This window comes from Chaetodon trifascialis, chromosome 15 (assembly GCF_039877785.1).
Source record: "Chaetodon trifascialis isolate fChaTrf1 chromosome 15, fChaTrf1.hap1, whole genome shotgun sequence".
Classification (NCBI taxonomy): domain Eukaryota; kingdom Metazoa; phylum Chordata; class Actinopteri; order Chaetodontiformes; family Chaetodontidae; genus Chaetodon; species Chaetodon trifascialis.
Genome location: NC_092070.1, coordinates 4,123,365 through 4,149,393, shown reverse-complemented (window position 1 = coordinate 4,149,393; position 26,029 = coordinate 4,123,365). Strand labels below are relative to the sequence as shown.

Here is a 26,029-nt window from a genome sequence, read left to right as displayed (position 1 = left end):
GGGTACTCCAGCTTCCTCCCACAGACCAAAAACATGCTCATTAGGTTGACTGGTGACTCTAAGATTGCCCTTAGGTGTGAGTGTGAATGGTTGTGTATTTGTGCCCTGCGATCGGCTGGCAACCGGTCCAGGGTGTAGCCCGCCTCCCGCCCGTTGACTGAAAAGGATAAGTGGCATAGAAAATGGATGGATGGATGTTTTGTGTGTGATCTGTCTATCTATAAAAGTGCAAAAATTCAGCAGTGAAAACAGAAATGTAAATCTCTCTAGTCTTAAAATAAGTTTGGGCATGAGATTGTCATTGTTTTGTTTACCTGCAATTAGCTTCTATAAGACATGCTGTAATAAAAAAAAATGGATGAATATGTTGGTACTTCACTACATTCTTAATTAGAAACAAAGCAAATGTTTTGTTGATGTATTGCATTCATTTGGGTTTAATATAAAACAGTCTGAGACTGAATTGATATCCTCTGTCATCCAGTTACAATGGTGGTATTAGGGGGTGAGAAGTTGTGCCAGATCTTACATTACAACATAATTTACCTGTGGAATTCTGACGTGTGGAACCTATTTATACTCATTTTTATAGAAGGGCAGGACTTCCTATAGACTAACCAATAGGTACATAGGACACTGGATGTACTTTAAAAGGTCGTTCCTCGTAAACTCATCATTCCCGGCAATACTGTCCAATTAAATTAATGAAAGCTCCTCTGATCCCGCCTCCGTAAACCTTCCGACCAGTCACAAATACTGTAGTTTAATAAAGCTGTATCCGATAGGTTGGAGTGACGGGTGTAACATGGCAGTGAGCCAATTCTGAATGAAAGAGGGCTCTCTCTGACCAATGGGCGTTTAGGACGTAGACGCTGATCTTATAAATGACAAGGTGACAATCTACACATCCTACATTCATTGACTGCCGCTGTGTGCGAGAGCAGCTAATCCCGGACCCTCCGAAAGCCGTAACAAACCGGTAATATGTGCCTTTCATTCTCCCACGCTTCACGTGCACTCACGTTGGTCCTTGTTGTAAATGCGTGTGCGTCTGATATCCAAGCTCAGTCGCCAGGGGAACGTTCTTTAAGTTAGCTGTCACTGCTAACGATCGGTAGCTAGCATGCTAGGTCGGCCATTCAATGACTTGCTTACCAGGAATAATTTAGGAGCCGATTGTGAGCTCTTAGTTTACATGTGTGACAGGTAGTAAGGCAGCAGTACCTTCAGGAGACATTTCGACCAGTTGCTGTGGTTGTTGTGCTGCAGTTGGAATCAGCAGGTCACACAGTGGCCACAGCACGGGGAACCTGGGTTGACACTTGAATGTAAAATGTCTGACAGTCTGAGGCCTACCGTGCTCTGAATCAGTCCGCCGCTGCAAGGACATCTCTGTCAGAGACCTGCGATGTCACGTCGCCCTTTGTCATAGCATTATATCAGGTTTATTGTAGCAGGGAGTGCACCGTGCCTAGTTTCCAGGCCCAGTGTGACTGTCTGTGGCTCATTTTTGACCTTCAAGACTGCAGGCTGGTTAGCTTAGCCCCTTTAGCTCCGGCGCTTCCCCTCTTCTCCGAGGACAGTCAATCAAACTCAGGTCTAAACAGGTAACACAGTAATGCAAGTTAACCTTTACTCTGGCCTTGTCAAAGTTTAAAATCGTATTCGCATTTTCACGGAATACTGATGTTTGCTGAACCCCCACCGCGGGCGACGTGAATCTTCTACGTAGAAATGTCCTCGAGGTTACTGCTAATGGCGTCTGGAAGTGGGAGTGTTATCGTTAGCCACTCACTCTGCAGCATGTGTGGATATTTAGCGGTTTATCTCGAGATGATCCTTGCTATAGTCGATGCAATTGGATTAACTGAGCCTCTTGGCTGAACTGGCCAGGAGCAGCAGAGCAGAACTGCCCCTCCTGATCAGCCTATTGCTGGACTTGACCTTTGCATACCAGATTTTTCTGTATGTGACCGGGACACTTTTCCTGAAACTGATTTATTTAACATGGAGGACCTTTTTTTGGCACTGGAAACGCACTTTAGCACATGTGTGCATGTGTAGTGTGACCCTGAGCTGTGGACCTAAGGTTACTTCTGTCTACAGTGAAGCTGTCAAAGATACAGGTCGTTGAAGAGCAAACTGGCGCCGAGCTGCAGCCTCTGCCCTGTGTCTATATGAGATGGATTGCACACATCGTGACCTGAAGATGAAGCTGACCAGCATTTAATGTACATTTAGTTGTATACCTAGTGTACTGTCTTGTTTCAGTGTCTCAGGGTTAACTCATCACAACCTCTAGATGTCCACCTTTCACTTGTAGTCATTATCTGACTGTAGTTTCAGGTTTGATTTGTGTAACAGTCTTGAACCACATCACTGAATCTGCTGCCTGATCAAACAGTGCATGAGGACATTTACAACATAAATAAAATGTTTTCTCTCTCTCCAGCTTCCAGCCATGTATGCCTGCGCCAAGTTTGTCACTTCTCCTGCTGTGGTATGTCAGCTGAAATACATTTTTTGGAAAAATGTTCTTCCTTCTGTCCTGTGTAGACATCTGTAAGCGTGTGTGGGAGGTGGGGGTTGAGGTTTCTAGCTTTCAAAACCTCAACCCCCAAAATGAAATTTCAGTGACATGACTCCAAAGGATGATATGTTCAGAGTTATGTGCCTGCATTAGCCTTTTCCTTCAAGGACACAGTAGTTTCGAATGGCAGCCATATTTGGTCCACGCTCTTTATGACAGTTGCACAGTTAGTTGTTTTTCCATGTCAGCTGACCCTGCAGCATTTAGGCATCTCAGTCATGGAGGTGTTGTGGAGGACAAAGTTCCATATTTACATCTGACACACAGTTCAGCAGGACAGGCAGATCGCCACAGTGCAAGCAGTGGTCTAAATGGATTGTGATGCAGAAAGGCTATTATCACAGTTTGACACTGATCAGTTGCTGCTTTGCGAAATTGGCTGCCATGGTAGAAACGGTACAGCTTAACTTCCACAGACTGACTGATCACTATCATGTGTGCACCTGTAACTGCATTGTCCTGCTCTACCTGTATGTAAAACTACCAGCGTGCTGTGTCAGTGGATATTTCATAGTTTGACCTGTACTAAACGACACCACTGATCAGTATAATCATTTTATCAGATTTGAAGTGTTGTTTGTTATGCTGTCCATTTCAACAGAATCCACTTTCTTAAAACCTCTGTTGTGGACTGACAAAAGGCTATGGTTAGGAAAATGTTGACATGCAGCAAAGTGCAATTTTTAGGCCATTATGTACAGTACATTGCAGCAGGTCCATGTCCAAAAATGTCAATTTAATGTAATTATTTTAGTTTGGATTAACTTCTACATGGATGTGTTTTGCCTTTTGTTTGTTTTGCAACAGATAATAACATTGTAGAAGTGTGCTAATGCTAATAGTTTGTTTGTTTGTTTGTTTTTTTTGTCTGTCTGTAGCTGCGTGGGGGGTCCAGAGTCCTCGCCCGGCCAGTCTCAGTCTCCCTCTTCAACAGACCTGAAGCCACAGTGGAGCAGCAGGTCAGTCCTACGACCTTCAGTGATCCTGCACACACTTGTCTTTAAATAGCTTTTGTCTTCCTGCCAACACACCTGCCAAGTCCTGGGCTGTGCACAGGGATGGCCAATACTGATCCAATCTATAGTGGTATATCACTTTCTTTTAGCATTCATCTTCATGAGGATGTTGTCGTTTTCTCTACAGATTGGGTTTTTTTTAAAAAGGCATGACTACCTTAAGTATACATCTGTAGAAAAATCTGACTTCAGCATTGTCTTGATTTTGGCTAAATGTCTGTACGGTGTAAAATGGTTCTGCAGTATTAAGTAACAGAATATATCTAAGAACAAAGATGTAACCCCAATTCCAAAACAGTTGGGATGCTGTCTAAGAGAGAAATAAAAGTCCATGTAGTAATCTCCTTTATCCAGTCATGTGTTCACAAAGTGGTGAACCTCGCTCCATCCTCGACTGAGCCTCTCCAGGATGCCCCTTCCATACCCAATCATGATACTATCACCTGTTACCATTGAACCCGTTTACCTGTGGAATGTTCCAAACAGGTGTTTTTGGAACATTCCACAACATTCCCAGTCTTACGTTGCTCTGTCCCAACTTGTTTGAAACCTACATCAAATTCAGAATAAGCATATATTTACAAAAATCAATGAAGTCGATGAGGTCAAACATGAAATATATTGTCTTTGTACTGTTTTCAATCGAGTATATGTCCAAAAAAGATTGGCAAATGACCGCATTTTGTTTTGTTTCTGGCAACGTCCCGACTTTTTTTGGCATCAGGGTTGTATGTGATGGTTGGCGGTTTACTGATGTTTTCCAGCAGGATGATGATATATCTGCCATTTTACCTTTAAACTGTATTTCATTATTAATATTGGATTTCAGTTTTGATGTGTGCCAGCACCCTTCACATCCTGTGGTTTAACAATTAAGACTCCAGTTTCACTGTAAAAGATTCTTCATAGCTGACTTACAGTGGACACACATAAACACATGAAATGCATAAACAACATTCAATCTGTTCTTGGCTGATGCAGTATTGGGATGCACTGTCGTGGTTTCTTCTCTTCCAGGCTCTTTTGCCAGTCAGCCAGTCTGCAATCCTGACCCGCTCCTTCCAGACCAGTGCCGTCTCCCGGGACATCGACACTGCCGCCAAGTTCATTGGTGCTGGTGCTGCCACAGTGGGTGTGGCCGGCTCAGGAGCTGGAATCGGAACAGTGTTCGGCAGCCTCATCATTGGCTATGCCAGGTAGTTTTTCCATCATCCATTTTGATTATCCACAACACCCTGAAATGTTTACAGTACTGACACTGATATCACTGTCATTGGTTTTTAGAATACTCCTCACTAATCTGAAGATGTAAAAGCCAGACCTCCTCAGTGAAGTTGACTCGAGGCAGAATAATATATTTTATAGGGCACTGCCTGACAGATTCTTTTCAAATTAAATCAGTGCATACATCAACATAACAGCTTTTTCAAACCTGTTGCACGTGTTTCCACGGCACATCCCACTGCACTTCTACAATCACTGCGCATTCCCTTCTAATTATTTAGATAAGAACTGGATTTTTAAAGCTACCTGAAGACTCTGGCTGCGTCGAGTCTCTTGTTGACCTTGGAAACTGTACTTGCACAAAATTAATCACAACTCTGTGTCTGCTTACAAGTACTTATAAGTATATCTTGCTATCTTAAGTAAATGGAGTTTGCTCCGTGTTGTCAACTGAGCAAGAAAATGGTCTTTGAATTAGGTTTTTGTCACGTAACAGGACAGGCGACTGCCTAGTTACATAATCTACTGACTAGCTACCTTTGGTCCATTAGCTTTTTCAATGTAATACAATACCTGAGGCCATAGAGCATCCGTCATCAGAAAGAAACTCATTTGTGAGCACAAATTAACAATTGTTTCAAGTTAGTAATTTATTTGTGTGAATGAACAGATGGTAGCGTTAATCAATATTAGCATTTAAGTTGTTAAAATGGATAGCAAAGATGGAAATGTGCAGACTGAAGTATAACCACAGTATTTCTAAAACAAAACTATTCAAGCTGCTCCTTTAGATCACACTGTTCATGGATGATCACTATCTCTGTTTTGCACCACATGATATCACAGATTGTGTTGCACATCTCATGGGCTGTTCACACAAACCCATTCAAAAGATGAGACTGCAGCAGGCTGCTGTTCATTGTCAATGGGACCTGGCATCACGGCTCAGCACTGCCCGCTGGCTGCAGAGATTTAAAAGGTGCCCCGCGGCAATACAGATAAAGTAGAGAAGCTCAACTTTATGCAGATGTCCTGTTCCAAAAAAGTTAGGGTCAATCGAGCTCCTTTTTATTCCCATGGCAGCAGAGTTGTTTACTACTCTGCTCCACAAGAGGAGTGGGGGGTTTCTTCCAGTGCAGAAACAGGACCACAGCTCTGCTTGAGCATCATCGCTGTATTAAAGCAGCTTCAACAACACATACCACATCAAAAAAAGACTGGAAGAGCTTCTCTACTTGAGGAAAATACAGCAGCTGCCCCCTGAGTAGCACGATGGCTGCATCAGACTGTCACAACAGTCCAGTCCGAGCTGAGTGTGTAAGTGTTTGACATAACACAGGCCACTTCATTCATGAGCAAAGTAACATTTATTACGATTTGTTTTTTGGACTTGATCCAAAACTGACCAGTGAAAACCTGTACAAATGATGAAAGCTCTAACCCCAAAGGGAGCCAATGACAATGGAAACATGTCTGTGACACGAGGGTAATTGGAACCAAATGAAAATGCAGTACACCTGAGCAGACCCAAACCGACATGATAAACACTGATGCAGCCACAGTAGAAAATGCAGCAGTGTCATCATCCCTGCATGTTACAGGTCACTCTGCATCTCCAGCTGAGCGACTCTACCAAAAATTCGACCACGATCATTTTTGCCATATGGATCAATATTGATATTTAACACAGTACATAATTTTATAATGCTGCCAGTTTGAAGAGCATCCTGATAGTGACTGAAGCCTGAAGAAAACTAGATGGTCTATTAGTTAGACTTGAGAATATAGTTTAACATGAAAGATAAAATAATACTTAGCTCTGCAAACATATGTTGATTCAGAATATATTTTGCAGGCTGTGTTAGTGCTTCGTTGTCACTTTTGATATTCAAACCACTTCCATATGACCTTTTAATGTCAATAATTTGCTCAGCTTTGGAGGATAACATAAGTTCACTGTCAGCACTTTAGCAGAAAGTGCAGGTGTGGATTAAGAGGTGGCTGCAGGCAGAGCGATCCAAGGCGTCACGTTTCTGAAAGTTAGTTCAACAGATGTTTGCAAAAGTGTTCATACTCTCTCCCTTCTGTTGCACTCGTGTTTAATGAGCATTGAGCAGGTTGTCGTTGACTCCTGTGAAATACATCGTGACGTCTGTTTTGTTCCCTCTGTGATGGTTTTGAAGCCACACTTCTGTCCACTCTGTGTGGAGCAGAGGAGAGGCAGCGCACTGACTCACTGCTGTCCTGCTTATTTCTGCTGTGCTGCTCCATCTATCATATCAAGTAAAAATGACCAAGGTTTATCATTATCAACAGAAATTTTATCATGATCCTATATCCAGAGTTTATTGCCCAGCCCTGCTCCATCTTGCCTCTAAACACATTCACATGTAAATGAATTATTAATTACATGAAACTCACACAGAAGGCATCCATCTAAGGCTCATTTGGTTTTGTAAATACAGTGATTAATTTGAGTTTTCAGTGTTTGCATTTTTGGCATGGCAAAATTTTGAACAAGCTATGTGTCATGTTGAAGAGCATGAGCTGTGAGTCCACCCTGCAGCACTGCTCTTGCAGATGTCTGTTCTTGTTTGGTTGTGATCAGATTATGATTTGATTAGCGGTGTATTTGACTTCCTGTGTCCTCCTCCACAGGAACCCCTCCCTGAAGCAGCAGCTCTTCTCCTATGCCATCCTGGGCTTTGCCCTGTCTGAGGCTATGGGTCTCTTCTGTCTGATGGTGGCGTTCCTCATCCTCTTTGCCATGTAAACCTGGAAACACGCCCACAGATCCCTTCACTTAGCCCTTCTTCCTGTCTCTTTTCCTTCCTTGATCCCTTCTCCCTCCTTCCTTCCATCTGGAGGGGGTTTCCAGAACGGGAACTGTGAATGAGCTGGTATGCCATTCCAATCAACGGAAAAATAAATAAAGGAAAAATATCTACATCTGAGGGTAACAAACCTCCAATCCAACATTTTTATGTTCCTACGCTTATTTTTGTTTTTCAGAAGTTTTATGTAAGACCTCACTTCGGTTGAAATCTGTCCAGAATAAATGGTTGGGATAACTAACAACAGTCTGCAGTGTCTTTAATCTTTCATTACTAAGAAAATGAATTGTTCCATATGTACTCTGAAAATACAAGTGGCCGTTGCATCAAATGTAAACAGTGTTTTACTCTTCTACTATAAATTCTGTAAGTTAAGCAGCCAAGTGTTTTGTACGGTCTTGTCACAGAACCCAGACTCCCCACTGTTTTTTTATATATATATATATATATATATATATATATATATATATATATATATATATATATATATATATATATATATATATATATATATATATATATATATCTCCTGATTGATTGTCAGTTTACAAAATGACTTGCCAATTATGAAGAGAACCAGATGTACTATTAACCTCAACTATATCGTGAGTATGTTTTTTCACAGGAGCAAGTGAACTTGAAAAAAGTTTCAAAAGTTACCTAGTTTTCAAATGTGCTCTTCTGTTTTATATGAGGCCATGTTGAACAGGAATCACTGTAAATCACTTAGATTTCCCCTTCCTTTGGTGTGCTGTGAAAAACAATTTGTAGAGTCATGAAACTTAGCAGACACAGGGCAGCAACTATTTCCTATCAGTCAGACTGTCCATTACTGACTTGGTTCTACAGATTTGTCCATAAAATGTCAAAGTGCAATTTCTCATGTGGGAGGAGGAGTACGCTGCCACTGTCATGATCAGAAGTCATCTGAGAACTTTATATACAGTATATTTTGCAGTGAATGTGAATTTAAGTTATTAACTTGGTGTGGATGTCACATCACAAGAGATCCGTTTTGATATTGAAGTATCACTGTTTTTGACACCTCAAGGCTTCAATAAAGTACAAAAAAGGTTTGTCAGCATACCTGCTGTTAACAAAGGTACCACACAGAGCAGTACAGTAGCTAAACTCATTAGAAAGGAAAGTAACTGCAGAAAAAATGATGGTGCGACCATTGCCTTTTCATGAGACATTCCATCCATAATACTGTGTGGCTTGGACTTCATCATATGAATTTAAATTGATTTACAATTATCACAGGTTTCTCCATAAATACTTTGATCTAATTATTAAATACTCATTCCGCCGTACCACCTTCAGCAGTACTTATTGCGACATCCAATTGGGAGTTTTATTTTGAAAGTCCGTACCGGATGCCCCGTGTTTTATCATTTCAGTTTTGCTTGACTACTTAGAAATCGGATCTTGAACTTGCGTTATGTGAAGGGAGTAAAGAGGATATGGTCCGCTTAAAACCAAACATTCGGACACTATCTTCTCTTAAACCGACACTAGCCGGACAGTGGACTGCTTCATAAGCTGTATCAAGGTGGACGAAGTCATTTTGCTGACCACTTAATACTTTTTTGGAGGCCTGAGGAAAAACACACAAGCTAACGACAAGTAGCCACCATGTCGTGGGAAGAAATACCTTGTTTTGTGGCCTCGCCTCTGCTCTCGGCTCTGCCCCGTTTTTCCGCTCTCTGATCCTTCTGGACAAAACAAGCAGAGGGAACTTTCTCACGCAGCTGTCAATGCAGTTAACGGTTAGCTAGCCTTACAAATAAGCCAGCGCCATCAATTTTAGTGTAGCTTAACATTACTAGCTTGTGAGCCATGGCGGACAGCTTTGGAGAGCAGTCCAGCGGCGGTGCCCTTGGCTTAGGCGTTACCGGACAGGGCAGCGGAGCTTCGCTGTTGCCGACTCTGGCGAACTCTCTGCCGGTAGGACACTCGACAGCCAGCGGTGCTCACTCCAGCGCTAACCCGGCCTCCCCTCCTCCCGCGGCTGCGGCGCAGAGTGGCCTCACCGCTGTGGTGGCCCCCATGTCCGCCGTCACTGCTTCCCTGGCCGGTTTTGGGAATACGTTCACCCCTGGCTCCTCACCACCCGCCGTGGCCGTGTCTCCGACCGTGCACGCCTCCTCACCTCTCCCCGGTGTTGGGCTTGGGGTCGGCGGGGTGGCAGGAGCGGGCCTCCTGTCCCAAATCCACGCCACTTCCTGGGACCCGACCCTCAGCACGGACTGGGACAACGAGAAGGCTTCCCAGCAGTGCATCCTGAGGATAAAGAGGTAAGAAAACACGGTGTGGAAGATGTTTTCCGTATTGTCACCGTCGGGTGTTTTTAGGTAAAGTTAAGGCCCTCAAATACCAATGAGGTGAATAAAAATCGAAAGTGAAAGCTTAACACGAAGTTTCTGCCATCGCCAGAAACCTTAAGGGACGTTAAAAAAAACGTTGAGTTTCAGGAAACTCCAGCATTTTATGTAACTTAGCCAGTGATACATGGATCTCTCTGTAGTTTGCTTTAACCTACGCTGAAATGAGAAACACATTTTAATCAGTGTCTTTTACAGATGTCATGTTGCTTCCTAATTAAACAAGGAATAAAACATTTCACACAACCCTGGTGGCATCTCGACAAGTACTTCTGGGTTGGCCTGATGCTGTGGTTTTGGGATGTCAATGAGACTTCAGCTGCAAATCCATTCAGTGGAGATGAGTGGAATTTCATCTGTAATCAGGTTGCGATCAGGCCTGAGACAGATTCTTTCTATCTCTACTGTAACTTTGTCCTTCCAGGACACTAACTTGTCTCCCTTCTTCTGTCTTTGCAGGGATATAATGTCCATCTACAAGGAACCTCCACCAGGGATGTTTGTTGTCCCTGATCCTCAAGACATGACCAAGGTAAACATCCAGGTCCCCTGTGACAAAGCCTTTACAGCATGGCCTCATTTCCACTTTTCATTTATTTCAAGTGTCCAGATAAAATCTGGATGCCAATTAATACACTTAGCCACATATATGTGTCTCCACTGATCAGATCACAAATCTGATTGGAATTGCAACTTGGTCCTCTCGGCCTATAGGGGTCTTCTCTACTCCAGACCAGAAGGTGGTGGTGATGCACCTGAAGTTGTTTGGTAGCGGCTAAAACACACCAAAATAAGAATATCAACAAGTAGCCATGAACTACCTCAGACACATGCTGGAATTCCATTTACGGACTACAAGCAAGGCAAAAAATGTTAGCATCATGGACTCTCACTCGCACTGCTCCCTCATTCATACACACTGTTCAGTGTTTGAACTGATCAAGGATCAGAAAAACACTACACCTTCTTCATGATCATATATGCTGAAATTACTGGAGCTGCTTTCTGCCTGTTGTTTAATGTGACAGAGAATGGCAGCTGATTACAGTGTGTCTTCAGAGGAAGTGAAGCTGCTGTTATCACAGGATATTTGTATTATTTCCAGAGAGCGCTTACTGAGATGGTTACATGCATTACACACATTCATGCATCTCATGAATGTGTGTGTAGCAAGTGTGTGCTTTCGCTAATTGAAGTAAAGGAAAGGGTGAGCAGTAAGTTGTGGGTTTGGCAGTAAATGTACAATGTAGACTGCAGTATGTCAGTTAATGAGTGAGTAAAGGGGGTTGGCGCTAACAAACATCTCCCCTGTGCTTCTGACTACAGCACAGGCGAGCAGTATGTGTGCTGGCTGCTGGGTAACGTTACCTAAATTTCTAGGAAGTAACAATAATTACAGGATGTAGCTGCGTGTTAGTACTTCCTGTGTGCTGGGTTTTCTCTGCCGTGACAAGACTTAACTGTAGCACCCAAGCCGTTTTGGGCAGCACCACTTGACTAAAATGTAAAATAAGTGCTGAGAGCGTCAAAACTAACTAAATGACTTTTCCCAGATCTAATGGTCCCCAGTGGACTTCTTAAGCAAGTGTTGTCTTAAAGCTTTTTGGATGTTGTTTTTTGGTGTTGTTGCCAAACCAAATTGATGATAAAAACAACGTGAACCCTGTAAAAATGCTGTAGTTAATAGAGGTGGTTGAATTATTTATAGATTGTTTGGAGACGAATATGTTGGGCAGTAATGGGGTTTTCCATCCTGTGTCACACTTTGACTGCCTTGATGGGAGTTTCCGCTTCAGCTGGAGTTGAAACCAGTCTGGGAACCACCACCATTGACAAACAGGGCAGGAGTGAAGTTTTTAGCTCATGAAACTTGATGTTCCTCTCATTTGTAGAATTCCTCCTCACAGCAGGGTCTGATGTGGATGTTGTCAGTTTTATTCTAGGTCAGATATTCTACTCCAGTGTTCACCCCCAGCATCCCTCTCTCTCATGTGCCCGTGTCATGATTTCCCAACCCTCCCCCCAACACATACACATACACCATTCCTTCCTCTCGTCAGTTAATCCAACTTCACTGACACGGTTTTTCTTTCATTTTCGCGTAGATCCATGCCCTAATCACAGGGCCGTTCGACACACCGTACGAGGGCGGCTTCTTCCTCTTCCTGTTCCGCTGCCCCCCCGACTACCCCATCCATCCACCGCGGGTCAAGCTCATCACCACCGGACACAACACTGTCCGCTTCAACCCCAACTTCTACCGCAATGGCAAGGTCTGCCTCAGCATCCTGGGGTGAGTTTGAGTGAGGGTTCATTTTTGTCATACAGCCCTAATTCTAAAGTTTGGATGCTGTGTAAAATGTCAGTAGAAACAGGACGTAATCATTTGCAAATGAACTGTGTTAGCTGACAATGGCCTTACAAAGTGTTCCTGGGCTCATGTAGTAATATCCTTAATCCCTTCATGTGTACACAGAGAAGTAAACGTCACTCCATCCTCGCTTGTGAACAACTGAGCATCTCCAGGATGCACCTTTCATACCCAATCATGATACTATCACCTGTTACCAATCAACCTGTTTACCTGTGGAATGATCCAAACAGGTGTTTTTGAAACGTGTTGGTGACATCAAATTCAGAATAATCATATATTTACGAAAATGAATGAAGCTGATGAGGTCAAACATTGCATATATTGTTTTTGTACTGTTTTCTATTGGGTATATGTCAAAAAGGACTAGAAAATGATCACATTCTGTCTTATTTATGCTTTACACAGATTACAGACTTCATTGGAATCAGGGTTGTAGTTTGTATTTGTCTCCACAGGAATCAGTTTAGGATGGTTGGTCATGGTGAGAAACAGTGTGTTTAGTGTGTTTCTGTCTTACAAATTAGAATTAACACACTGTAAACAACTATATGATGGTGTAATCTGTGTGTGTGTGTGTGTGTGTGTGTGTGTGTGTGTGTGTGTGTGTGTGTGTGTGTGTGTGTGTGTGTGTGTGTGTGTGTGTAGGACATGGACAGGCCCAGCATGGAGTCCAGCTCAGAGTATCTCATCTGTCCTCATCTCCATCCAGTCTCTGATGACAGAGAACCCCTATCATAATGAACCTGGCTTTGAACAGGTAGTGTAGAATAAGTGTGTGAACACATTTTTGTTACCTATTGGGGAAGTTTTCTGGTATAATCACTGAACTTTACAGGACTACGCAGTCGTCACTGGGACCAATGCCCAACCCTCACGAGGCAAAGCATCTTGACTGAGGTCCTGTTCAGCTTAGGGTTAGACATAATTGGTTATGGTTCGGGATAGGTTTGGGGCTAGGGTACATGTTACATGTTAATCAGTCAGACTTTTTTTGTATAGCAAATAAAGAAAATGAACACAACATGCTTCACACTACAAAAACACTTGTCTCCCACCAAACCGGAACTGATATGCTATCATAAATAAAATATATAAATAAATAGACAAATAAAAAATTTCAGTTCAAAGCAAGATTAAAAAGGTTGGTCTTGAGTCTCTGCTGGCTTCAGGAATGCTGTCGCAGCGACATGGACCATGGTAATGAAAGGATGCCGCACAATGGGTTTTTTTATACTGACTTTAGGGTTAATTAAATCAAAAGAATGAACAAAAATACCAAAACTATCTGAAAGTTGTTCTTAAACTAATGATACACACTCCAACACTGTGATGAACTTTGCATGTATATTAGAACGAACCTTATTGCAGTGTTTACCTGCAGCTTGCTTTTCCTACCATCCTACCAGTCCTGGAATTTAGCTTCACAAGGCAGAGCACTGGAAACACAAGCAGAGTGTGACAGTGGATAAGTTCTGTTATGGATTGTTGATAGGGAAAAGGGAAACATGTACAGATGCAGCTTGAGATTTGGAAATTTTGTCATTTGATTTATTTTGTTCTTAATTTTCACCGTAAGCGCCAGCTGCCAGCCAAACAGCCGACTTTTCATTTAAGTTCAGCCTGCTAATTTATTATATTACTTTCTTGATTCTAAAAAAATTGTTGGGAGTAAAATGTTAATTGGTTATGCAGATACATATTATAACCACAAGCCTGCGCTTCAAAACAGTGCGAGCATGATGACAGAGAAATGTGCCCATCTGTCTGTATCAGTCCTGCCCACATAGTGTGCGTGCATGTGTGTGTGTCAGCTGAGTGATTGTGTCCTGCTGATTAGAGAGTGGAGATTCAACTTCTGACAGATATTAGCAAATAAATTAATGACTAAACACATTAAGAACTGTTTTGGTTGTGTGGACAGGGTCATCTTTGTTAGACAAAAGATCTTTATGGGTTTAATGAATAAACAAATAATTTATCTTTATTGACATTGAGCTCTTTACAGCAGAGCCATTTCTGTGACCCATTGCAAGCAAACACTAAAACAGACAGCATTGTCCAAGTACCACACCTATGTCCTGTGAGGAAAATGAAGGCTCTGCCTCATTTTAAATGGCTTTTGTTTAGTTTTTTTGTTTGTTTGTTTTGCCATCAACCAATTTTGCAAACTGTCCATGTTTTAAAAATGAAGTATGACTTCCTGCAGTGTAATGTACGATCAATATGTAGATTTTACATTTCATCTTAATTACAAAAGTTCTGATCAGTGAGGAACAGGTGTGGTTATAAATATTGAAATATTTATACACTGTGTGGGCCAAAACACACAAGAAGTCTAATTTTCCTCCACAATAATTCACTACATGTTTACAGTCAGGCAGAGTCTCATCAATATATGCAATAATTAAGATTAGTGTACTTGATGAATAGTGGTGTTAAAATGTGCCAAAGGCCACCACATTTGCCCTTTTTAAAGCTGGCCAACTTTCCAGTACCCGTGCTAGGTTGTGCTATGAAATCCATTTTCAGTTCCTTGGCATTTTTACGCACTCCAAGCTTTTTCAAGCATAAAAAATAAACCTATTTATCACAACTTAAAGGTGTCTGTTAACATAATATCAATAAATAAATAAGTATAGAAGGCAGAATCAAACTGGGAGCAGATTCAGTTCAGATTACCAGACGACTGCTGTACTTCCTGAAGTACTGGTGACCCAACAGAAAATATTACAGCACAGAATGTTTACCTTGCAAGTTGTCTAGAATCCATTTCGCCAGGCAAATGGTCAACTCATGGTCAACCCACAGTTGATTGGACCAATCAGCGTCCTATGAGGAACTACTGGCAGCTTAGGGTGGGCAGGGTTTAGGCGTGTTGACAGGTAGAGAAACAGTATATGTGTTCATTGAAAGAAGAGCAAAAAACAAAGAGGTTTTCACTCTTCTCTCAACTGACTCTGGCAAGAATTTGCAGTAAGTGGCGGTGGAGGTTAGGTGGGCTTGAATGCTGAGAGGAAGATGGCTGCCGTCCGTTCTTCTTGCAGTGAACATGGAGCAACTGGGTGCCCTCACTCTCCAAACCTTAAATGTATTCCATGAACAGTCGAGTGTTTCCTCAGACATGTAGTTTTGACAGTCTTGGCAACAGTGTAGCCAAGCCTCAAAACACACACACATACACGCCCTGTCCCTGGGCATAACAATGTTTTTCCTGCTTGCCTCTATGACAGCCAATCACCAGTCTTATCACATCGTGTTATCAGGATTCTGCATGCTTATTGCCTCACTGACACATCTTGAGAGTTACTCATTAGCTTTTAAAATTTGGGACCAGATGACAAGATGCTTTTCAGCCCTAGCCACAAGAACAGATGATGCCTTTTTAGCTGTGTCACACATCATTTACACTAATAAATGAGAAATTTAATTGAGAAATTATTCCAGTTGAGTGATGTAAGTTCTGAAGTTCCACTGCGACTGAATGAGTGAAATAATACCAACAATGCATCAGTTACACATAATTCACACTCAACCATTATAGATGATGTTTGTTTCATGTTGCACTTTCAGTAAGGTTTCTTAATGTGTGCGTGTGTCCATCTGTCCCTCTCTCAGGAGCGCCACCCAGGGGACAGCAAGAACTACAACGAATGTATCCGCCATGAAACCATGAGGGTGGCTGTGTGTGACATGCTGGAGGGAAAAGTCCCCTGTCCTGAGGCTCTGTGGTGAGACTGTCCATCTTTCTTTTCCTCCTCCTTCTCTTCCATCTGTCTGTGAAGGTTCTATATATGAGATTTTGAACATGAATGTAGCAGCAAACAACTATTTGCTTTTCTGGAGATTTAGGGGACTAATGGCATCCTGAGTAGAGAATGAAGACACACCCTCTATGTGTGTCCTAATCCAAGCTTTTCTGGTCTGTGTTTTGGTGCCTGGTCCAGCCCTATATGTATGTTAATTCATGTGAGTCCCTCCTTGTGAAACAGCTGACCTTCCCCATCTTTATAAAGAGACTGGTGTGTGTGTTTTTGTTCAGTTCACTGTCTGACTGAACTCACCAGAGCCTGTGCTCTTTCTGTTCATTTCCTCTCGTCTCTCTTTTTTCCCCCCTCTCCTCTCTGTACGCTCATGAAGGAAAGTGCTTCTCCCATCCAGTCAGCAACATGGATGAAGAGAGACTAATTACATCGAAATGCCTAACAGCACACCTCTATGGTTCCCTGCAGTAGACATGCTGAGAAGCGAGAGTGAAGATCCACTTTTTAAGCACACTTGAAAAAAACAAGCTCTTCTCTCGGCAGTGAGCAGCTCGGTATCACAGCGTAATCCAGTGTGTTTTATTCCTGCAGAATAACCCCCTGGCTCTCGCTTCCACAGCTTCCCAGCGCAGCAGCTGTGTCTGTAAGCAGTGGTTCTGTCCATCAGCTCACAAAGCATCACACTTCAGCTACTTCAGGCACATTTTACTCAATGTTTTAGGTAGCTAGCATTAGCGGTATTACATGGATTACTGTAGGTCGCTCAGCAGACTGAAGAAATGGCTCCTTATCGATATGAATATGTTACTAATATACAGCTGGGAAAAACTGTGTGTCGATAAATTGATGGTTCACTTTGACCAAACCACTGACTGTTGGAACAGTGCAAAGACAAACAAGACAGTTTTGGGGGGTTTAATGATGATCTGCGAGGTAAAATTGCTGTTTTTGTTAATGGCATCAGGTGGCGACATAGCTGTCTGTTCGTTGCTTCGGTGTGAGATGCTGGTGCTCTAGTGCGACATCTAATGGCAGTGAATGTTGTGTTTAGAACCTTTAACATCATTTCCTCCCTGTCTTCCTTTCCCGTCCCTCTCCCTTCTCTTCAGTCACTCTTCTCTCTGCTAATCAGCTGATTGATGTGTGCATGTGTGTTTTTAGGAGTGTCATGGAAAAGTCCTTCCTGGAATACTATGATTTCTATGAGGGAGTCTGCAAAGAGAGGCTGCATCTACAGGGACAGAACATGCAGGTGACTATGTTTGTTATTATTTCATCTAATCTGTGTTCCTGTCTTCAATGTCTACGTCTTAATGTAGATTATTGTCAGTATGTTTTAGTGACAATGTAAGGTCGTCCTGTGAGATGAATATTTGTAATGCAAGGATTTACCAACATACATCCAAGGGATGGAACAATATCCCATAGTTCTCAAAAATGCATGTTGCAGCTTTAGTTATGAAGGTTAACATGTTAGAGTTAGTATCAGTTAACAAGATCCAAGCAGGAATATTTGAAGACATCCTTTTACATCCATTACCAGTTTGTAATGCTCAGTCCTTATAACAAAGGACCTGTGTATTCAAACACCCAAAGGAAAGAAAAAAAAAAAGTGCCAAGTATCACAAGTGTAGCACTTTGATTAAACTCTATCATCATCAACAAGAGTCAGCGATGCAGTTCAAGCTTTTCAGATGCAGTTTACAACTTTGTTTATTCTCAGCTGCTGTTAAAGTTTTCCACAATTACAGATCTTTTTAACATTTATAACATATTGAAATATATTTAGAAAATACGTAGACATGCAGAACATATGTGACAGCTGTGTGCGTACCCTGTCGGAGCCTGTATGGAAAATGCACCTATCAGAGCAGCACTGAAGAAATACCTCTGAAATGTCACACCCAGTGAGTAAGTCTTTGCTTTTAACTTTGAGTGGTCAGTGGCTTTATTTTCACTTTTTCCCTGCTGCTTCTCTGATGTGTCCCTCTTTTCCCAGTATTTCCACATCTAACTGAATTATTTTGACCAAACCAGTGATTCAGTGATTTAAAAAAAAAAATGACAGTTTCTGTAAATTAGGGCTGTCAGAACTGGCCAGAAATGACGTTTGAATATTCCCTTTTTAAAACACGTGGGTTAAAACCATTCATATATCTATTAATGTCCATAAGAGGGAAAATCAATACATTGAGAGACATACTATTTGTATACTATTTCAACATAAACATGTCTTTTTAAAGATCTTGCTTGATCCACATTTCCTTTTCGGTAAGTGAAAGTGACATTTTGTGCACAGTTGCGCAGGTGCATGCATGCTGGAATACTTCAGTGTCCTGGAAAAACAGAGAAATTCATATTCATGTATTAATCTGATTATAACATACCATTTTCCCATGTTTTTGTGTTCAAGTGACTGAGACAACAGAAACAGGCTGCAATGTAATCCCTCTGGGAGTTTGTGCACTGTCAATGTACATCCACCAAAAGTTTGTTTTTGCCATTGAAGGGCTCAGATTGTTATTCTAGGTGTCGGACAACATTATGGAAAGGATCCCTACAAAGACAGCTTTTTGTTAAAGAGTAAGATCCATTATATTTAACCAGAAACAGCTGTTACATTGCTGTGGCCAATGCCCCCAGACTCCAGTCATGGAAACAGTAATTTATTTTCACTGGACATTATGACCGGAGAGACTTCATATGTCGGACTTCAACAGATTTCCCTGGTTGAAAAAAAAAAGAAGAATTACTGGACAGCAGAAGCTCTGGTTCTGTTACCTCTGTCCATAATGCAGTGCAGCTGCTTTGGAACATCCATTTTTACAGTGGAATGTGTTGATTTTTGTTGACGGCACCTTTTTTCCAAACAGAAACTGTATGGAATCCATCTTAGCTTAATAGAATGGCTTTGAAAACAGCAAAGGACTTCTGTAATGGATTGTGTTTGTTTAGGCCTTTTCAGTGAAGAATAGGCTGTTTTCAGCAGGCAGTGATCTTGGCTTTTCACAATCCTTACAGCTGTAGTGAAGTTCAAGCTGCATGCAAAGTTAATATTGTGTTCATTGTAATGCTGATCAACTGAAGTGCATTCTTTTGCCTTAATAATTAGTAATACCAGCAAATAATAGACTAAAGCAGTCAATTTGGGAACCTGAAGGTTTGTGCATATTTCTCCTTGTTGGATTAAGGGTTGTTTGAAATATGACCATGCAGTTGCAAGCAACTAACTTAAACAGTATAAAACAACACAGAAAGTGAGTCTAGATCTTTTCTTAATATAAAAAGACTCGTTCTGTTTATTCTTCTGTCCGTCTACCCAGGACCCATTTGGTGAGAAGCGTGGTCGTTTCGACTACCAGGGCCTTCTGACTCGCCTCAGCGCCACCCACAGGCGAATACGGCAGAAAAGCCTGGCGGAGGACAACCACAACGACGAGGATTCAGACTCGGACACCAGCTCCTCTGGCACGGACCCTGACAGCCAGGGCAGCTCCCAGCCCTGACTCCCTGGATGGTGCTGGTCTTAAAGCCGGGCCAAGAACTAAAAGCAAAGGGACTTTTTTTTGTTTTGTTTGCAGTGGAGGAGTAAAATGACAGAAGAGAATGCAAGACGTACGTTTCAGGCTTTGTGCAGGTTCAGGATTGGAATCAAGCTTCTGTTGTACGGATGTTGCAGAAAGAGAAGAAATGGTAGTGCTCTCTTGACAATGAGGAAAAAAAACACCATCCACCAGTCAAATGCTGGCAAATTTGGCCTGGAGCGGTGTATTTGTGCTACATCTGTAGCTAACCAGCAGCCGTTTTGATGCTGTCAGTTTAATTCCCAAATGCCTGTTAGATTTTGAGATTAACCAGCTATTGTTGCTTGTGAATATAAAAGGTTAGATTCATGGCTCAAACCTTTGACCACACTGTAGGAACGGACAAAACGCCCACAAGCCCAGACAGAAATCTAGTCAGGCTTTGGAGTCCCGGCAGATTTGGGCCAAACGAAAGGATGGAGAGAGTTGGGTGATTGGCCTGAGTTGGCTGGAACAGTGGAAGCTGATGAAGGTCATGAAAGCAGGCTCTCCTTCAAAGTAGCCTCGTCTTCTTTGAATTCTAGAGGGGAGGAAGGAAAGGCGCACCTTTAACAATTGAAGGTAGCTTTAGAAAGTTTGGACCTTTTGGCGAGACTCTGCGGGGCTCGTTCCTTGACTCCTCTGGCCAGGTTAAAGCCATGCCGCAGCTCTTTCAGAGTGGACTACAGCCGCCTCGATAACCAGGCCACATAAAACATCAGCAGCTCATGATTCTGAATACAACGATTCCTGTGCATTATACAGAAACTTCTGCTTAGCTTTCAGTTCTAATAGTGCTGTTGAAATCTGTTTACCAGATAAGAAGCCTTTAGAGAAATGTCAGTTTGATTGACATTCACCTTTATACCCTTTGCTATGCTGTTTTCTCATTGTTGTGCTGAAAATAATGCTAATTTGCAGCTTGTAGGGTACATTGTTTATTTGGAAACCTTGCTGTTCACTGCATTGCTGGCTCTTGTGATTAACCCGTCAACTTACAATCCAAACTATCCCATGCTCCAGCTAGATCCACAAGCAAACGTACCCTTCTCTGTGTTCATACTGCAAGTAACTCAGTCACTGTGTTCCGTCTGAAGGAGGCCTGACCAAAGGCTTTGCTTTCATCTGGACAGAAGACAAATGAAGTTGTTTTACTGCTTTGGCATTGTTCTCTACATAATTTGATTTAAACATAAAGATGGCTTTTGCTGGCTAAGTAGCTGTTTGATGAAAATGAACAGATAAGCCTTCCTCTGAATTGATATTCATTTGTGTGAATTTGAAATCTGATTTGCCATTTTTCAGCTAGCGCTTTCTTTTGTCTGGGTGCACACTGGCCAAGTGTCCCTCATCAGTGACAGGAAATGAATGGATGTGTTGACAGCGTTGCTTGCAGTGTGAATACAGTGAGGGGTGTGATCAAGGAAAAGAAGAGAAGGCAGCAGAGGAAACCCCCCACAAGGATCATTTTTAGGTATTACAATCATCTCATATGCCTTATGTACACTGAAAGTGTCATTGATTGCTATAGTCATTCCACCTGTTCATCTTCTAACTGGACTCAACTGTAAGAAATGGGACTAAATCTATGAGATTTCAACAGCGTAAGTCACATAAATCCATTGGTTCCATTCGATAACCTTTTGATTTGACTAAGTCGTAATACTGAGGCCTCGTAGGATCTCTTATCGGATGCATTTTTACACTCAGCATTAGGAAGGGACCCCTTTACAGATAATGGAGAGGAGGAATGATTATACCAATACCAGTAATACTTCCAGTGTACACACAGGATGTGAGTGTTGAAAATCAGAATCTATCCTCTTAAAGGAACAGTTTATTTTGGGAAATATGTGTACTCTCTTGCTGAGTGTTGGGTAAGAAGATTGATACTGTCTGTACACTTCATATGAAGCTGTGGCCAGCAGCTGGTTAGTTTATCTCATCTGATCACAAAGAATGGAAACAGTTATGCTGTCTCTGTCCAAGAGTAACAAAATCCACCTGCCAGCACCTCTAACGATTCACATGTTCACATCTCATTTGTTTCATCTGTACAAAGTCAAAGTGGAAATGACAGTTCACCATGTTACGGGGGGTTATATGCCAAGAAATAGTCCACTACAGTCCCCCATGAAAAACGTAAAATGCTGTTTTTGTACGGATTAAACAAGATTAACATGTCAGTGAGTATTAGAGGTGGTGGTACATAACTTCTGTTCCATTTGGACAGAGCCAGGCTAGCTGTTCCCCCCTGTTTCCAGTCTTTTTGCTAAGATAAGCTAACTGGCTAATGGCTGAAGTTTCATATTTAACAGACACTAGATGATATGAATTTTCACATACTCTTTCCAAGAAAAGCAGTTGGTTTATTTCCCAAAATGTTGAAATACTCCCCTCAGTCCAAATGTGGGCTCTGTAACTTCAGCATACCTCCCCTCTTCTACTGTTTTTCAAGAAGCTTTCATGTTGAGACAAGGTGTCAGACAAAACAGTGACCATTGTGCTTGGTGTATATCTTTTCTGCCTTCCATTGTCCTCCAGTCTGCCTTTAGCTCTGTGCAGCCATGTTGATGGAGAGAGGAGCAGTTAGCCTCTGCTGTCAGTGTTTTGTCAAACCCTGGTCCTCCGGCAGGGGTTCGGTTGCTAAAGATTCGAATGGGATCACTAATATAGGGCATTCCTTTTTACTTGTTTTATTATGTTATAGAATGGTTATATGAGAAGCAGCTCCTAGCAGAATATATGTGATTGCCAAAATGTTGATTGCAACACACTTCCTGAAGTGGAAGTGAAGAAATCCTGTCCCTGTTTGGTTGTGTTGTGTTGTGCTTTAAGCAGGGTTCTTCTGTGGCTCTATAAAGTCTGGATCACTGACACGGGTGATTCATCCCAGGTCTTGAAAATGTTGGTATTGTACAGAAGTTCTGGAAAAGTACCAAATAAAATGTTGTTCAGTCCTGATACACTTGACTGGTGTTTTTTTTTTTTTTTTTTTCCTGTAGATGTGCACCCATTGTCAGGGCAGAGGGGGTATTTGTTTTCAGCAGTAAATCCAAACTGAATGCAATTTTCTTGGACACTAGCTTTATGTGTGTGTATTTTTCTACAATTTATTTCTCATTTAAAAGCTGAGACAGGACAGTGGACAGTGTCTTTTCATTTTAAACAAGATGAAATCATGAGAGTTTACTAAGCCAAATGAGCTGTAGTTTGTTAATACACAGATATATAGAACATTTCAGTTTTCAGATTTTACTGTCTAGTACAATCTATCTTTGAGCAACACGTTCTTACACTGAGGTATTACCACCTTAAAATGCAGATATGTGCTACTGTTCTTTATTTGTGACATTACGTTATATTTTTGGTGGCCTGACCAGTGGGAATCCAATTTTTCTTCAGCTGCTAAATTGTCCAATATGTTAACCTGCTAGTCTCTAACTGTGTCTGTCTCCTGTTTGCTGCTGAGCAGGTGCACAGTGGTTTCATCAGAGCTTTTACTGCTGCTGGAACCCAGGATGATGAGGATGCTGTGACCAGAAGAGTAAAGGAGTGGGCCATGAAACCAAAGTAACGTGTTCATAGACATTAAACTGCAGAACTGGTTGTCGGTCTCTGAGTTTGTCACCACAAACTTTTTTTTCACTTTAAACATAGTGCTTTGATCTACTGATGAAATTATTGGTTAGTGCTGCTTTAAGAATATCAACAGATAAAACAGTATCATTTTTAGAAAGACAGAAAAATAAAACTCTATAAAGAGTAGACCTGATATAAAACTTCAATACTTCTGTGGTACTGAACTGAAATATCTACATAGCACCAAACATTGAAAACTGGCAAGTATCTATTTTATGACTGACTCGATCTTGCTTGAAAAACAAAAACATTTTAAGTGAAAATAAGATAATTATAATCCTTGGTGGCTGTCCCCGTGCATTACGCACCTCCTCCACGCAAGCGTGTGTGTAATGCAGTCCCCATGAGACTTCCACTCAGCCCTTTAGGTCTGAGACCCACATGGGCTGCACTGGAGAGCTCACCTGTACCTGCAGCGAGGGCTTTGGCTTGGCTCCACTCCATGACAACTACAAGTAATGTACACCTGCTTTCAGAGCGTTACTCCGAGTGGCAGTGCCTGTGTTCAGTGGACAATTGGATGTCCAGCCACTAAGGAGAACAGGACTGGCAGCTCACTCCTCTGCAATGACATGCCTCTATGGAAAGTGACAGCTCTCTCTGTCATGCAGCTGCTGGGCGTGATGTCAGTAGGTCAAGTGGATTCCAGTGGCTCTCCTTCACATGTGGTTGCAGAGGTGGTTCATTCACCTGCACATCGACCCGGTGCAGCAGCAGAGACATGGTTTACATTTCTCCCTCCATAGGGTCTGATTTCAAAGAAGAGGAGATGCTACTGTGTGGATGAATCACAGTTGTTGCACAGGCTAAAGAGTAAGCTGCATGGCAAAAGTAGAAATCAGACTTCAGCCTACTGGAAAAATCTTCCTCTCCTATCGGCAGGGGGACCTCTGGGCAGAGCCGGGTCACACATCTCAGCGTTCACAGAGCCTCTGTGAGCATGTCTGTCACAGCTGGAGGGGGTCAGAGGCCACATCACGTCTCTCCACGTAAACGCACTGGAACTGCTCACTGTGTGAAAAGTAATCCAGCATTTTACCCCGCTGCTGCACAATCAGCATGCGCTGATTCATACAGACAACAAAGTGATGGCAGCATGTATAAATGACCAGAGACGAGAACGTTCAGTGCAGCTTCCAAACATAGCCAGACAGCTGCTGCCCTGGGCACACACACACACACACACACACACACACACACACACACACCACACACACACACACACACACACACACACACACACACACACACACACACACACACACACACACACACACACACCTACTCTCCATCAGAGCAGTGTAGTATGTGCAAGTGTGAGGTGGAGAAAAGTAAAGGCAGGCACTGGTGTCCTGAGTCCAGCCTCCCAGGCAACATGTCAGTTTACAAGTCCTGTAGCATTCAATATGACGGGCAGGTACCTGAACACACCATCTGCCATCTTAAGTATTTAATTAGATGCATTATTATCTTGCTGGCAGCAGTATGTAGAAGAGAGCCTGAAAGGCTGTGCTCAGGGACATCAATAAGCTTAGTTTTCTCTTTGTCCACGAGATGGTTGTGGAAATCTTTTGCAGACCTGCATAATTCTGACTTGGCTGACATGTAGTGTTCTGTTGCTGGTTCAGGAATTTGATTCCCTGAATTTAGACTCACAGGTAAAGCTTACTGCCAGTCTTAACTTCAGATCAACCCTTTTTTTTTTCTTTTTTTTTTTTTTTAAGATTTCTTCTTATCTCAGTCTGTGCTCCGGGTCCTTTTCCTCTCTGAAGTTGGCAGCCCTTGATCAGCACCTGAATTAGCTGCACATTATTCTAAAATACACATAGAACCCTGTTTCCCTGAATGAGATGTTTAAGTTATGGTTTGGGTTATGGATGAATGCAATTACATTAGGGGTCATTTGTCATGTTGAAACCGAAAAGGCATAAATACAAACTTGACACAAAGTTGGAAGAACACTATTATATGAATATCATGGTATCCTGGAACATTAAGGTTTCCCCTAAAAACACACAAAAGCATTGCTTTAACATGTTTAGAATTTCACATGTTCCATCAAAACCTTCATATTATGTCCATTTAAGGTAAGAGCTTCAACGAAGATCAACTGCCCATGCAGCACAACTTCCACATTCCCATTTCTTCCATGTCCTCTTTTATTTTTATTTCAGGAACATCACATCATATACTATTGGATCCATATGTCAGCAACAGACACTGTGAGCACACATTTGTGTGAGCTTCATCCACCTGACTTTGACCTGAAGTCAACAGCAATTCTGCTACAGAAATATATTGTTTAAATTTATAAGATTAGTTGAAATTGAAAAGGTTTTTCACACAGTTATAGAAGATGACAATTATCATGTCTGTAGTACAAAATCACCAGTGTGAGTTTTGATTTGATAGTCTATTGTGGGCTCGTACAGCAGAATAATCATTTAAAGTTAAGCTCAAACTATTAGTTTGTTTAATATGCATATAAATAGTAGCCAATTTATTTCTTCTGTTGTAATCTAAGACAGATTACCCCACTGACCATTACTCTTATGGAAAAATATCATTTAGTATGTAAATGGAGAAAACATCGCTGATGAGGAAATAAAAAAATCTGCTCTTAAAATCTGAATCCATGTCT

The 26,029-nt window shown here is 41.9% G+C and overlaps 2 protein-coding genes across 3 annotated transcripts; both read left to right on the top strand.

The window, feature by feature from the left end:
* The first annotated feature begins 765 nt into the window (after positions 1 to 765).
* atp5mc1 (ATP synthase membrane subunit c locus 1) lies at positions 766 to 7,908 on the top strand. The gene is made up of 5 exons (XM_070981469.1): positions 766 to 979; positions 2,453 to 2,500; positions 3,469 to 3,549; positions 4,624 to 4,802; positions 7,489 to 7,908. Exons 2-5 carry the CDS (start codon positions 2,462 to 2,464, stop codon positions 7,601 to 7,603), a joined length of 414 nt encoding a protein of 137 aa, XP_070837570.1. The 5' UTR covers positions 766 to 979; positions 2,453 to 2,461; the 3' UTR covers positions 7,604 to 7,908.
* A 1,149-nt stretch (positions 7,909 to 9,057) lies between these two features.
* On the top strand, positions 9,058 to 22,707 carry ube2z (ubiquitin-conjugating enzyme E2Z). 2 transcript variants are annotated; one of them, XM_070980659.1, is made up of 7 exons: positions 9,058 to 9,961; positions 10,508 to 10,580; positions 12,154 to 12,341; positions 13,068 to 13,179; positions 16,038 to 16,150; positions 17,345 to 17,435; positions 19,507 to 22,707. In XM_070980659.1, the coding sequence occupies exons 1-7, from the start codon at positions 9,504 to 9,506 to the stop codon at positions 19,687 to 19,689; spliced, it is 1,218 nt and encodes a 405-aa protein (XP_070836760.1). In that variant the 5' UTR covers positions 9,058 to 9,503; the 3' UTR covers positions 19,690 to 22,707. The 2 variants fall into 2 exon arrangements, with proteins under 2 accessions (XP_070836760.1, XP_070836761.1); XM_070980660.1 differs by having other exon boundaries at positions 9,077 to 9,961; positions 13,068 to 13,182; positions 16,041 to 16,150.
* Positions 22,708 to 26,029: the final 3,322 nt, after the last annotated feature.